Raw genomic sequence first — 13,670 nt, 5'->3', positions numbered from 1 at the left:
CTTACTCCCGAGTAAATGCAATCACAAGCACACTTACTAGGGAGCAAGCCCCAATGAATTCAACTTCTGAATAAACATGTTTAGGATTGCACTGCAAGAATGCCTTTTACAAAGTGTCTTCAAATGTACATACAACACAAGGATCACATGTTTTTTAACTGCAGTCTCTCTAATTGTGGCTATTCATTCAAATCAAATGAACTTGCAGGTGGGTGCCATCTGTTCCCATGAACAAACACAGTCTTATCAAGCACATCATTGATCCATCAGTCTACCATTTATCACAGATTGCCCTCCAAAGACCATGGCCTTCCCTGCAGTAAGAATTATGAGCTGTGGCATGTCTAAAACATTAGGCCTGGACACATTTAACGTAGTTCATTATGATGCCATGTGCAGATATAATCAATTAACAGATATGTATTTATTTATCTATTTTAAATGCTGCCTTTCCAAAACAGTTACCAAAAAACAAGAGAGAGACACTAAGGATAACACCATGGGTATAACAAAGTGATCTTGCCTACAAAGAAATATCTGTTAGTCTTCACAGTATACCACAGGACTCCTGTTTCCACCCCCATAAAGTTTCAGCATCTTTCGAGAGTTCAGTTCAAAATGTTGGTAATAAACAATTATCTGGTAACATTATACGAATCTGAGTTACAAATTACAATGCAGGTCTTTTTCTCTAAGAAGCCAAGTAAAATTATAACCGGCAGGAAGTATGGGCACAAATTAGCCAAAACTAAACACATGGCACATGAATGAACAAGACACATAGGTGCTTAAATTTCTTTCACTGATATCAGCGGGAATTTTTAAATGCTGAGATTTGGCTGGTTTGTGCCCTATGATAACAACATTGCAACTGCTGAACAGACAAGCACTTTAAGGCAAAGAGTCCTCTGACCCCTTCCTAACATTCGATTATCTTATAGACAGGGTCTCCAACTTTAATGGTTCCAAGTTTAGACACTGTGAAAAAGCTCCCAAACAAGGGGGCAGATTTGTAGAGATGCTTGTCCGCGGGGTCACACATGCGGTAGCTGCAAAGAAATAAATAGGACCTTTATTAGTGAAATTATGGCAAAGGACTGTTAGCATGTGAAGAAACGGGTTACATTGTGAGGGAACATTGTGAGAAAAACACTGTTACCTTTAAATTTACCCACACAATGTGACTGTTTCTTCACACAGCTGCCCCACATTTTAAAACTTTCGAGGGGGCTCATAGGGTCCAGTTTTACATTTATTTATTTTTATCCTGCACTTCTTCTAAGGAGGGACCATAGCTCAGTTGTCAGGGCACCTGCTTTTTACACAGCAGCTTTAATCCTGGCAACAAGACTCAAGAAAAAGTATTTCGCATGGCGACGTTCCAAGTCTGTAGCTGTAACAGTGGTACTTTAAATGACGTGCAGAGTCTTCCATCTTTTGAGAATAGTGTCTCATTCGCTTTCCTAAGGTGTCTTACAAAAGTGAATTGTGAAGGGAGCTGAAAGAGTTAAAATGGCTTTTAAAACCTCTTGGGTACTTTGAAATTTATTTCCCTGGCTGCTGTGGGCTTGTCAAGTAACTGATGGGGGGCATGGAGGGGTAGGAATCACTTTTGCTGTTTGGACATTGTGGAGATAGAGTGGTAGGAGAATTATTTTCTTTTCACCATTTACTTGGCTGAGATTTAGTGTCCTGTCATGCTAAACTCTCCCCACGCAGACAAGGAAGGCACTTTGCATTTGCCAGATGAGCTCTTGGGATGATTGCGGAAGACCTTCTCTCGCCCAAATTTATGGTGCCCCCCTTGAAAGTTTACACTTAGTTGTATTTATAATGGCTTAAAGGCTTAGCAAAATCCTGGACGCTGACTGTGCTGCATAAGACCTTCAAGCTTTATTACAGCAAATTTAGACGGATAATGTTATATGATAGACCAGATTATGGGACAGAAACCTGTGAGATCCTCTGTGTTATCATTAGAGCAGTCAGCCAAGCAAGACTTATTGGCTGATTAATAGTTTTAGAGGAAGATGATTAATTAAACAATACAATTAAATACATTTGTATATTACCAAAATATCAATAGTGGTGCCTTTTTTGAGATATTGAGGGAAGCATGAGATAACTTTCAATTAACGTTCATTGCAAGAAGGTAACTGTTGTTTTTAATGTACTCTTTTACATTTCCTATTATGGTAATCTGCCGGAACCAAAACTGACTTTTAAAAAATCCAAGTTTCCCCTTAATTTTCAGACCTGGCCTGAAATGGTTAATCAAATAATGCTTAGGACTGCAATCCTAACTCCACTTATGTGGGAGTAAGTCTTGCTGAATTCAATTAAAACTTACTTCTTGTTTGAGTTGCACTGTTAATTAATTAATCAACAAGCTCACACGAAATTACTGGGGAGCAGTATAGAAATGTAATGCAATGAGTGAATGAATTAATAATTGTTGCAGCATAATTTAATTAGTGTTGCACAACTGTACTACAATTAACTAAGAAAATGCCCTTCATATCCTGCTCTTCTAAGGGCACTATACTTAATAATAATAATAATAATAATAATAATAAATTTTTATTTATATCCCACCCTCCCCAACCGAAGCTGGGCTCAGAGCAGCTAACAACAGTAAAATAATACAGCATTCTAAAATCAATTCATTATAAAATCAGTTCAAATCAAATTGATGGCAACCATTGGGCTAGAGTTCTGGGAAGAATTACCAAAGGCTGTGCCTTGGCCAAAGGCCTGGTGGAACAGCTCTGTCTTGAAGGCCCTACGGAAAGATGTCAAGTCCTACAGGGCCCTAGTCTCTTGTGACAGAGCGTTCCACCAGATTGGAGCCACAGCCGAAAAAGCTCTGGCTCTGGTTGAGGCCAGCCTAACCTCTCTGTGGCCCGCGACCTCCAAGATGTTTTTGTTTGAAGACCGTAAGGTCCTCCGTGGGACATACCAGGAGAGGCAGTCACAGAACTAAGCAGCATTACTGATGCTAAATAAATGTTTACAACAATATTAGGAGAAGTAATAGCAACAGTACTCCGTGGTGTTTCAGTGGGCAACACTCAGGCTGGTTTACATGTTAGGTTATGTAAGTGAAAGGCTACCTCTCCCTGTTTGTTGCATCTAGCATGGCTTGCCACATGGAGCCTCAGGTTTGCATCAATTTTCCCATCAGCTTCAACTGAATGTAGAGTTTACCAGTGCTGTCTTAGACATTCTGTATCAGGGGTGGAGAACCTTTCCAGATGCTGTTGGAGCCCAACTCCCATCAGCACCAGCACACATGGCCTATGGTCAGGGATGAGGGGAGTTGGGAGTCCAGTAACATCTGGAGGGCCACAGGTTTACCACCCCTGTTCCGTGCAAATTAAACTACTAGACATTTGAGATAAGCATGGAGAGGTTTCAAGCAAAAACAGTCTCCACATGGCTTAGCCCTGACCCATAGCAGATCCAAATTTGAACCCTGTTTGTTTGCATATTTCATAAAAATTATACACTGTTCAATGGGGGGGGGGAGGGACCCAAAACAGTTTGCAAAAGATAAAACAGTAAAATCAAGAAAAATTACTACCCTACTTTAAATTAAGCAAAAGTTAAAATACTAAAATAGATTAAAGTTGCCTCAACTTTCTAAGCTTCTGTGTAGGCTTGTCTAAAGAGGAATGCTTTTAGCTGGTGCTGAAAAGAGTACAGTGAAGGCATCTTATTGATCTCAATAGGCAAGGGTTGTTGCATTGCTTTTTATCCCCCAAATGGGATCTTCAGCATATCATGCAAAAGGGGAGTTGTACGCAAATTGCTTGCATTAGATGCAGCTATACCTGTTTTCTGAGCATCAGTTTGAAGGTGAAGGAGGTTCAGTCATGAAATGACTTTCAAATGGTAGTCTAGATCACTGGCTGCCTCTTAATACCCTGATCCAAAACCAAAAAGTTAAAAAAGATATTTGACTCAGGGAGCAATCCTTTGTATGTTTAACTTAGAAGTTACTCTGAGTTCTCTCTAGTCAAGTGAACTCGTTTACCTTCAGTGCTGAACATCATGTATGAAAGCCTAGAAATATATGCAGTAATGCAGGAAGGTAAACTCGATGGGCATAAATGCATATACTACCCATATTTTTAAATTTTAAAAAGTGGCATACACATCAGTCCTACACAAGGTACTAGGGTGTAAGTCTCAAGGAACACAGTACGTAGGATTAGCTTCAGAAGCAGTGCCACTCATCTACTGGGCAAGGGTGTTTCCAGATAGGGGCCTAACTTCCAAATGGGTTATTGAGATATCACAAGCAGGTCATTGGCAACAGTGTTTTCCCTTCCCAAATCAATCCCACCCACCCCACCATAAAGGTAAACCTGGGTTAAATTGGCAAAGATACAGACCAGCATTTTGCTGCCAGCAATAAATGAGAAGCACCCCAACACTATGCCAGACTTGTAACTGTTCGTGATTGCTGTCATACTTTACCTTTTTAGTGTTTCCAGTGGCTCCTTTCTGTCTATGATGCCGTTTTCTGGGTCAACAGTTGTAAGAAGACACCTGCAATGGCAAACGACATTTTGTAGGAAACAGGATCAAACAGCTGATTATTCCCTTTGCCAGCCCCAAGCTTACCTGCCACACGCCATCACCTCTCTCAGTTCCACATCACCAATTATAACTTTGCCCCAGGTATCCTAAGGGAAAATCAAGCAACAATTTGTGTTTACTTTCATACTAAACTTCTTATAAGTTCAACAGATTTCACCCCCTATTTGCTGATGTGCAGCTGCTTAAAACTAAAATGGAAATGATTTTTTTTTTCTAATGAAAGGGTCAGATGTTGCTAAACCACAAGACTGAAAGAAGGATTATATTAGTACTTTTCTTTTGCCTCATCTGGAATTATTTAGCCTAGCAGATGGGCTAGTTACTTACATGGACTGTTCTTCTGAGCCAGAAAGGCTAGTTATTACATTCTTCAAAACCAAATTCCCATGACTGGTTTTTAAGTGGAAGAGGCATCAAAAGGGGCCTTTCCAACCCAGTTTTCATGCGATAAAGTGGTTTTGTGGAAGCAACCTGATATGAAAAAACTTGAAAGTCACCACATGCTGACAAAAACTTGCAATAGCACAGGGACAGGGAACCTGTGGCTCTCCAGGTGGGTTGGGCTCCAACTCCCATCAGTTCCAGCCAGCATGGCCAATGGTCAGGGATGATGGGTGGTGTAGTTCAGCAACATCTGGAGACTTGCATGCTTTTTACATGACCCCTATGTGAAGACAATCGTGGGTAGTATTCAGCTAAGTTTAAATCAAAGTAGACCTGCTGATATTGCCGAATATGGCCATGTGAGGTCCATTAATAACAATGGATTTTAATCCCAACTATGTGGTCTAAACCACAGAGCCTAGGGCTTGCCGATCAGAAGGTCGGCGGTTCGAATCCCCGCGACGGGGTGAGCTCCTGTTGCTCGGTCCCTGCTCCTGCCAACCAGCAGTTCAAAAGCACGTCAAAGTGCAAGTAGATAAATAGGTACCACTCCAGCGGGAAGGTAAACAGTGTTTCCGTGCACTGCTCTGGTTTGCCAGAAGCGGCTTAGTCATGCTGGCCACATGAACCGGAAGCTGTACGCTGGCTCCCTCGACCAGTAAAGCGAGATGAGCACCGCAACCCCAGAGTCGGTCACGACTGGACCGAATGGTCAGGGGTCCCTTTACCTTTACCTATATCTTAGTTGACTACTACCCTGCATCATCACTTCTTCATTGTCCCTACATTATATCAAGTAAATAAAGAGGGAAAGAAAGAGGGACACATGGTGTACATGTGAGCAGCTGGGTAGATGCTTCAGGAGGGAAAATGAGGGGAGGGAGCAGGCATGTAGATGCAGAGAGCATGAGAGAAGACTCTGGAACACACAAGAAAGAAAGAAAAGGGTTATGGAGGACAGATGAAAGAGAAGAACTGAATTGTGGGGAGGGGAAAGAATGAAGGGGAAGCTGGAGCCATTCTTCCCCTCAGTGTCTAATGGCTCCCCAAATAGCTAGTCACCTTCACAAATGTGTGCGCACATGCACAATCTCATCCTCACTATGGCCTAGTGACGTAAAAGTTCCCATTCTTGTGGGAGGAAAGCCAGTCGTGGGAATTTGACAATCAGTGCAGCTGCTTCTGAGGGAAGGCTGAATGTCATTTTGGGTTGAATGAGGGCTTCACTGAATGTTTAGGCACAGGGTGGACACTCTGCCAGTTGCAGAGTTGGTGTGGATTGACTAGGAAGAGGGACTAGGAGGAGGAGGATCTGAAGAAGTGAGGTAAAGGAGTAGGAGTTCACATTGGTTAGAATGAGCTGTTTAAGGATCTGAAGGAGAGAGGCACCATTCTTTTACTCCCAGTTAAGAGCTCGAAATTTAGGTCAGGCATGAGACCAAATTCAGGCATGCTGCCAAAGCTGCTTCTCCCACACTTCACCACAAGATGGCAATATTACCACTATAAACTAACTAACCATGCTGCAGCCTCCAAAAGAGCTGTATCATAATTCAGTAGAATCATAGAAGGAAACCCGAGGGTCATCTAGGCCCCTCTTACAGGATCAGCCTCAAAGCAGGAGCCTCCTTATCTCTGCACTGGTTCACCTTTGTGGTGAGACACCTGAGGGTGAAGAATCCACACCCCTGCCCTCCTATCTGGCGCTTCCCAACACTTTTTTCTTGCTGTCCTCATTTAAGTGGGTTCCTCATTTTAAACCCTTGCTTCCATCTCACCTTTGCACCCCTGTTGATCTCTTATACTGCCTTAATGTGAAACTGCTTATTAGCTTCCGCTTTGGGCTCATTGTGACTCTAGCCCAAACTTCCCAGGATTTGCATTTCTACCTTCCGTGTGCTCAGCTGCTGGTGCCCCAAAATGCCGAAGGGATATTAATCTGTCCCTAGACAAAGCCATTGTCTTTCAGACCAACCAATCAACCAGGTTAGTGATCAAATAAGCAAGGTTTCTGTTTTGTACACGCACCCTCATTGTTACAATGCCTTCCAGAGACTATCATCATTATTATAATAGCAGTATTGTGCAAACATTCACAATGCGGGGGAGATTTGACACTGTGCCTTTTGCCTAGATTTGGCATGTTCTACCATATTACACTGGAAAATCCTGATTCATCCTGACCTGCAACATTTCAGAAATAAGGCGGCGGCAGCAGAGAGGAAAAACACTTTTGGAAATTTCAAGGCCAAGTGAGATAACCTTAGGCTGAGAAGGTTGCAATATGGAAACAATTGCAAAGCATTTTCTCATAAAGAAAATGAGAACATAAAATATCTCAACAGCAGGTTGTGTGTGTACGGAAATGGGAGGTGTTATTTTTAGAGGCAAACCCATAACAAACCGATATGCATTCCAGCTCTTAGCTCTGCTAGGAATGCTTAGAAAGTTTATATGGAGGGAATACTAGTTTTCCCTTGCACCACCACACAGCACTAGAAGTGCATCTGGGTAGGGTACTGACTGCTGAATTGTCTGCTAATATTTCTGCTAGCTATGCAAAGATTAACCAGTACAGTAACCAGTGAATAAAGTGGAATGTGCATGCAAGCCCCTAAGAAGGAGATCCTTTTCCAAAAGGAAATGTCACGCAGAAGAAACATTGAAGCTCATCACTTTTAGGGCTTGGAAATATACCTGCACAATGCCTATTACTTTAAATTTAAAAAAATGACACCAGTTCTACTGCTGTATATATATTTTTTCAGGATCATGGTAAGGAAGGAATGGGTTAAAATTCTATCCCTGTGCCCGGTGTCCTCTATCTGGATTGCTTATTTTTAAATGAAAATGAAACCAGAGATAATGTCACTCCAAGTGAAACATTTAGGTTAGGTGCTCATTAATACAAATTGGTTCAATGAAAAGCCTATCTTAGTCTGGAAATGGAAATGATTGCTTTCTCCTCAGTTACACATGTTGTAAATGCTGCCAACATAAAATCCTTGTAACTGTCTATATTCTAAGATACATACTGTATACTGCAGTTGCTACACTATAGCTGAGGTGCTTTTCCAAATGCTCGCATAAAATGTTTCTTTTTAAACATGCACACATTTTGGATGAATTGTTTTAGAAACCAAAGGGAGACAAACAACATTTTCTCTACCTCCTCATAAGCTCCACAGCCTGAAACAGTAATGTTTGGTCTAAAATGTCGCATGTTGATTTTCTTCTCCATTCTGGAATTTAAATCTTCCATTGAAGCGTCTGAGATGATTAAGAGGGGGGCACAGTCACTATAGGGAACCTGTGTTGCAAAGATACATAAATATTACCAATGTCACTACAATAGCAGGTTAATAAACATCTTGCTGGCATCCCTCTCAAGCATTCATCATGAGCACATTCCACAGATTCCTCAGCAGCAATAGCAAAAAGCTGCCTTCCCATTTATTATTAGCTCTGGAAAATCCCACCAGTTTACACCTCTTAATCTCTTCCCTCTTTCGGTACTTAGAATGCAAGGAAGACGTTACAAAATTTGTGACATCCCATGCAATGAATAGCCCATGAAGTCTTATCTATCGATAAAACAGTCTCTCAGACTTTAACTTGCTTATTTATTGCATTTACATCCCACCTTTCCTCCAAGGAGCTCAAGGTGGAATACACAGTTCCCCTCATCCTCCATTTTATCCTCACAACAGCCCTGTGAGGTTTGGCTGAGAGTGAATGACTCCATGACTAGGGCTTTTCCCCCAGCCTGAACTCAGTTGAAGCAGTTCTCAGATGGGTGCCATTGCCATTATAAGATAGATAGATAGATAGATAATACTTTATTCGGCTATAAGCCCACAAGGTAAAACAAATCAATAGATAAAATAGGATTTTACAATCTAAAATATCAACTAAAATATTTCGACGCATAATCTCCTTCACATTACTTACAATCTCTAGATGTACCGAGTTATGGCCTTGAAGATAAAGATGGTGCATAGGGTTTACTGGATTTTTAATAATCATGCAGCATTCCATGAAGTCTTTTATATGAAAGAACTGAAATCAGGAATCTAGCAACCTGTAATGTTCTATAAGAGTCAATGTCCTGGAGTAGATAAGCTAGATGTAATTCAGGTGGTTTAGCAGCAATTTCCAGAATGATTGAACTCAGTATCCTTGATCGGGGAACAATGTATAAGGGGCAATTAAACAAGATATGGGCCATTATAAGAGAACAAGGGAGGTGTTCATGGTGAGTTTAGGCACCTCCCCTCCCCCCTACAAAAATAGCACTGTCCATGACGGAGCAGATATTTAAACCTAGGTCCTAGTCTAGCCATTACACCACACTGGCTCATCCTCTTTCAGAAAGGCCAAGGGCTCCAAGTAAATTATTATTTATGTATTATTATTATTATTATTATTATTACTATTATTATTATTATTTTATACACTGCCCATCTGGCTGGGTTTTCCCAGTCACTCTGGGCAGCTCCCAACAGAATATTAAAAGTACAATAAATCAAACAGATGTCTTCTAAGAGTCAGGTAGTTGTTTATTTCCTTGACATCTGACGGGAGGGCGTTCCACAGGCCGGGTGCCACTGCTGAAAAGGCCCTCTGCCTGGTTCCCTGTAATTTCACTTCTCGCTGGAAGGGAACCACCAGAAGGCACTCAGAGCTGGACCTCAGTGTCCGGGCTGAATGATGACTAGTCCCAGGCTAGTCCTGACTTACATTTTTAAAATCAGCTATCAATTCAGATGTAAAAATATGGCAAGGATTTATTTTTTTTAAGCAGGATGGCAAATGATTAATGCTCACAATAAAACAATATTTATTTATCTAACCTCATCATTAGGTTGAAAAGGTTTGTGAATCTTTTCACATTTTCTTGGCGCCATGTCGGTCTCATAATGTACCAGCCGATATGGTTCTGACTTCAAGAAAGTGGTGAACCAATGAGCCACTTCATCACCACAGTCCCGTCCTTGAATATCAAGCCCAAACACCCTGTTGGAAATTACAAAATGGAGACAGGTGCTACACAAGGTAATACCATTGTAAGGACGTTGGTTTTATCCTCAGTTGAAAAGAAGACATTCTTGTAAGGGAGTACAACTCAAATCTTCCTCAGGTCCACTTTACTAATTTAAGAGAACCATATTGTTGTGTTTTTATTCCAGTTTTATTTTTAACCCCTTGGCTGTTCACTTTATTTTTCTCGTTGCACACCTTTGTGCATTTTCTCTTCACACCACTTCGGGTGTGTCTGAATATTTAAATTTGTTACAGAAAAACAAATCCCTCTCTCTATTGGCCCTCCCTCCTGTGCTCTACTCTTTTAACATACACTTCTTTTCTCTCAACATCACAAGGCCTCATCACTATTAGCTCCCTCTTTCTATCTGCACCTCCATCTCTACTCTTTCCTGCTGAGATGAGTGGTAGTAGCACTAAAGACTTTTATTCTCCAGGATGAAGCACACATTACTAGCTAGCTGAATGGGAAAGTTGGTGGCAGCTGCATCATGTGCTTTCAAAGAGGAAAAGCAATGCAGAACTAGTAAACATGAATTGTTCTATTCCAACTTCTACTTTTGATGAACTTGGGTGAGCCTTAAGATACAGTGGTATACCTCAGGTTAAGAACTTAATTCGTTCTGGAGGTCTGTTCTTAACCTGAAACTGTTCTTAACCTGAGGTACCACTTTAGCTAATGGGGCTTCCCACTGCTGCCGCACGATTTTTGTTCCCATCCTGAAGCAAAGTTCTTAACCAGAGGTACTATTTCTGGGTTAGCGGAGTCTGTAACCTGAAGCATATGTAACCTGAAGCGTCTGTAATCCGAGGTACCACTGTATTCCCACCTTGAAGTGGGAAAGCACAGAAGGGGGAAATGGAATTCAGGTAGGGAACAAAAATGGATCAAGAAGGGGCACATTAGTCTGTGGGCCTTATTACTTGTTTATTTATTTGAATCATAGACTCAGTCTTAGAAGGGACCCCCCAAGGGTAATCTATTCCAACTTCCTGCAAACTGGAGTACTGATAAGCCATTCTCTAGAAAAATCTCAAAACAGTGGAACTCAGGGTGATCAGGTCTGCATAATTAAAACAATATGTTTGATATAACCATCTGAGTATCATGAATCAGGTTTTAAAAGAAAGGTCCTAGCACAGATTATTTTGTCTTTGATACTGGACTCTTGTGTAGTACCATCATGAAGAGTTAGGGACATTTGACAGCTAACAACAAAGGCCAAGAAGGCAAAGAGAAAACAATACAGGGAACTAACATTTTCAGCAGAATTAAAAAAGAGAGAGATTAAAACCTATTCATTCAGCACCTGCAAGTCTTCACTGGATTTGTCTTAGGAGCAGTGATAGGGATGGTCAGTTCCTTCATTTCTGGAGCATTCAGGATTAAGAGACCATTTTCACAATTTACAGAGATCAAAACCAGGCGAGGCTCCTGCCGAGCTGTGACCATATGACCATCTTCCTTAATCACCAGCCAAAATCTGTGATTAAACAGAGAGATTATTGTTAATTCTTTAAATGTTATACCTATATTGATGACAAGGATTGAGAAAAATATTGTTACCTGCCATCCCAATCTCCAAGCTGCCTAAGATTCCAGGACTACAAGGAGTGCTTACCTGTATTCTTTGATTCTTTTTAGATCATGAGGCACAGCAGAGACTGTGGTGTCTTTATGATATATGGTTTAATTATACAGGCGGAGTTTACCATGGAGGGATCTCCAGCATTACATTTCAAGAGGTTCTGGCTTCCCCCATAGCCACAGCACTGGATCCAAAACAGACATCAGCATCCTGCTTTTTGACTCTCTCTCCAGCCCATTGCCACTCATTGCTTAGCTCCTTACTGCCATTCTAAACCGCCACCTACCTAAAACACTGGCCTTGTATTTATGAACTAAACTCTCAGCTGAGGGAGGGAGGAAACCCACCCATTTGCAAACCTTTTCACCCTTTGAAATGCTAATGATTCATTACTCCAGAGTAATACCTCACACAGGAGGCATGTCCTGGCTTAATTGGCTTTTGAAACTTAGCTTAATTGAGGGATTAGCTAAGTCTAGCACACAGTTTAATTACACACTGGGTCTGGCTTAAATGCACATGTGTCTAGCTTTGATGCCCCATATGCTTGCACCTATAAACCTATAGCAATATTTTAACACACTATCAAAGCAAGCATCCTTGTTGATAAATGAAGTGGTTTGTTGCAGAACGCAACTGGATGCCTTCATCTGACCCAGCTGCAACAAAACATGTCTCTCCCCTATCGGTCTCTACACCCACTGGCGGTGTAATTCTCCTTCAACCCCAAAGGCACACTCCATTGGCAGATGGATGCCAACAACAACAACAAGGCCTTTTAAACTGGGGGTGGTGCTCCTGTCGCTGTTACTATGTTATGCAAGGGATGCGGGTGGCGCTGTGATCTAAACCACTGAGCCTCTTGGGCTTGCCGATTGGTGAGCTCTCGTTGCTGTCCCAGTTTCTGCCAACCTAGCAGTTTGAAAGCATACCAGGGCAAGTAGATAAATAGGTACCGATGTGGTAAGAAGGCAAATGGTGTTTCCATGCACTCTGGAACTCCTCATGGTCCTCCGTGCACCAGTAGAAGTTTAGTCATGCTGGCCACATGACCCGGAAAGCTGTCTGTGGACAAATGGCAGCCCCCTTGGCCTCAAGTGAGATGAGCGCTGCACCCCATAGTCACCTTTGACTGGACTCAGCTGTCCAGGGGTCCTTTACCTTACCTTAATATGTTATGCATTTTTGTGTTTTTATATTGCAAACAGCTGGTGATCCTCGGATGAAGGGCGGTATAGAAATTTAATAAATAAGGCTACAAACGTCATAGAATTCCAGATTGTAATTCCCCACGGACACCGCCTGACTGAAGCTCTGGGACACGTGTAGCAACAGCAGCAGCACTCAGGGCAGAACGGGCTTCGCCTGCAGGCGCAAGGGTCCTAAGAAGCTTCGTTGCGCGCGGGTAGCAGCTGCCATAGGGCCGCCCCCTTCCCAGAAAAAGGACGCGCAGACACCCCGAAACCAACACGGTTCTCACACCAAGAAGGGAGGGAGGCGCTAAACTGGCCTCATTTGTCTGCGCGCCAAGTTTGTCCCACGCGTGAAGAATTGCAGCGGCCTGCACAGGCGCGCGGGAGAAGGAAGCGGACGCAGCGGTCCGCGAGAGCTTTATGGTGCCATTAGAAGCCCGTTAGTCTTCAAGTCGCCACAGGACGGACTAACCACACACGCGGCCCTTCCTCCGCCCCCGGCCCCCCATTCCTTCCCCTCAACTCTCGAAAGGAAGCGGAGCCTCCTCGCCTCCCTCCCTCCCTCCCGCTCTCCTTGCCTGTCGCGCAGGTCTCCGCTGCGGACGCCCAGCTTGGTCAGCTCGGCGCTCTCGAGGGGCAGCCCCTGGCAGGACTTGACCGGGTAGATGGCGAGGCTGGACACGGCGCCCACCCGCACCAGCTCTCGGCGTGCGCGGCGCCGGCCCCAGCGCCAGGCCGCGGCGGCTCCCAGGCCCACCACGGCGACCGAGGCGCAGAACAAGGCCAGGCGGGAGGACGGCAGCGCAGGCATCGAGAGCCGGCCTAGCGACGCGGCCATGGTTGCCGAGGGGGGAAC

General features: G+C 43.0%; 1 protein-coding gene across 1 annotated transcript; it reads right to left on the bottom strand.

The window, feature by feature from the left end:
• Positions 1-404: 404 nt before the first annotated feature.
• LOC114594645 (mitochondrial amidoxime reducing component 2-like) lies at positions 405-13,652 on the bottom strand. The gene is made up of 7 exons (XM_028724593.2): positions 13,393-13,652; positions 11,343-11,516; positions 9,843-10,005; positions 8,159-8,299; positions 4,630-4,691; positions 4,483-4,554; positions 405-1,049 (listed from the first exon to the last, which is right to left on the bottom strand). The coding sequence occupies exons 1-7, from the start codon at positions 13,650-13,652 to the stop codon at positions 920-922; spliced, it is 1,002 nt and encodes a 333-aa protein (XP_028580426.2). The 3' UTR covers positions 405-919.
• Positions 13,653-13,670: the final 18 nt, after the last annotated feature.

This window comes from Podarcis muralis, chromosome 3 (genome assembly GCF_964188315.1).
Source record: "Podarcis muralis chromosome 3, rPodMur119.hap1.1, whole genome shotgun sequence".
Classification (NCBI taxonomy): domain Eukaryota; kingdom Metazoa; phylum Chordata; class Lepidosauria; order Squamata; family Lacertidae; genus Podarcis; species Podarcis muralis.
This window is presented reverse-complemented; position numbering and strand designations above follow the sequence as displayed.

Bases quoted from the DNA above. Each gene is read 5' to 3' on its own strand.
- LOC114594645 (XM_028724593.2), bottom strand. From the start codon at position 13,652: ATGGCCGCGTCGCTAGGCCGGCTCTCGATGCCTGCGCTGCCGTCCTCC. The intron at 11,517-13,392 runs GCAAGGAGAGCG...GTTTAATCACAG, and splicing joins AGCGGAGACCTGCGCGACAG to ATTTTGGCTGGTGATTAAGG. The intron at 4,692-8,158 runs GTAGAGAAAATG...ATTTTCCCTTAG, and splicing joins GCTGTGGAGCTTATGAGGAG to GATACCTGGGGCAAAGTTAT.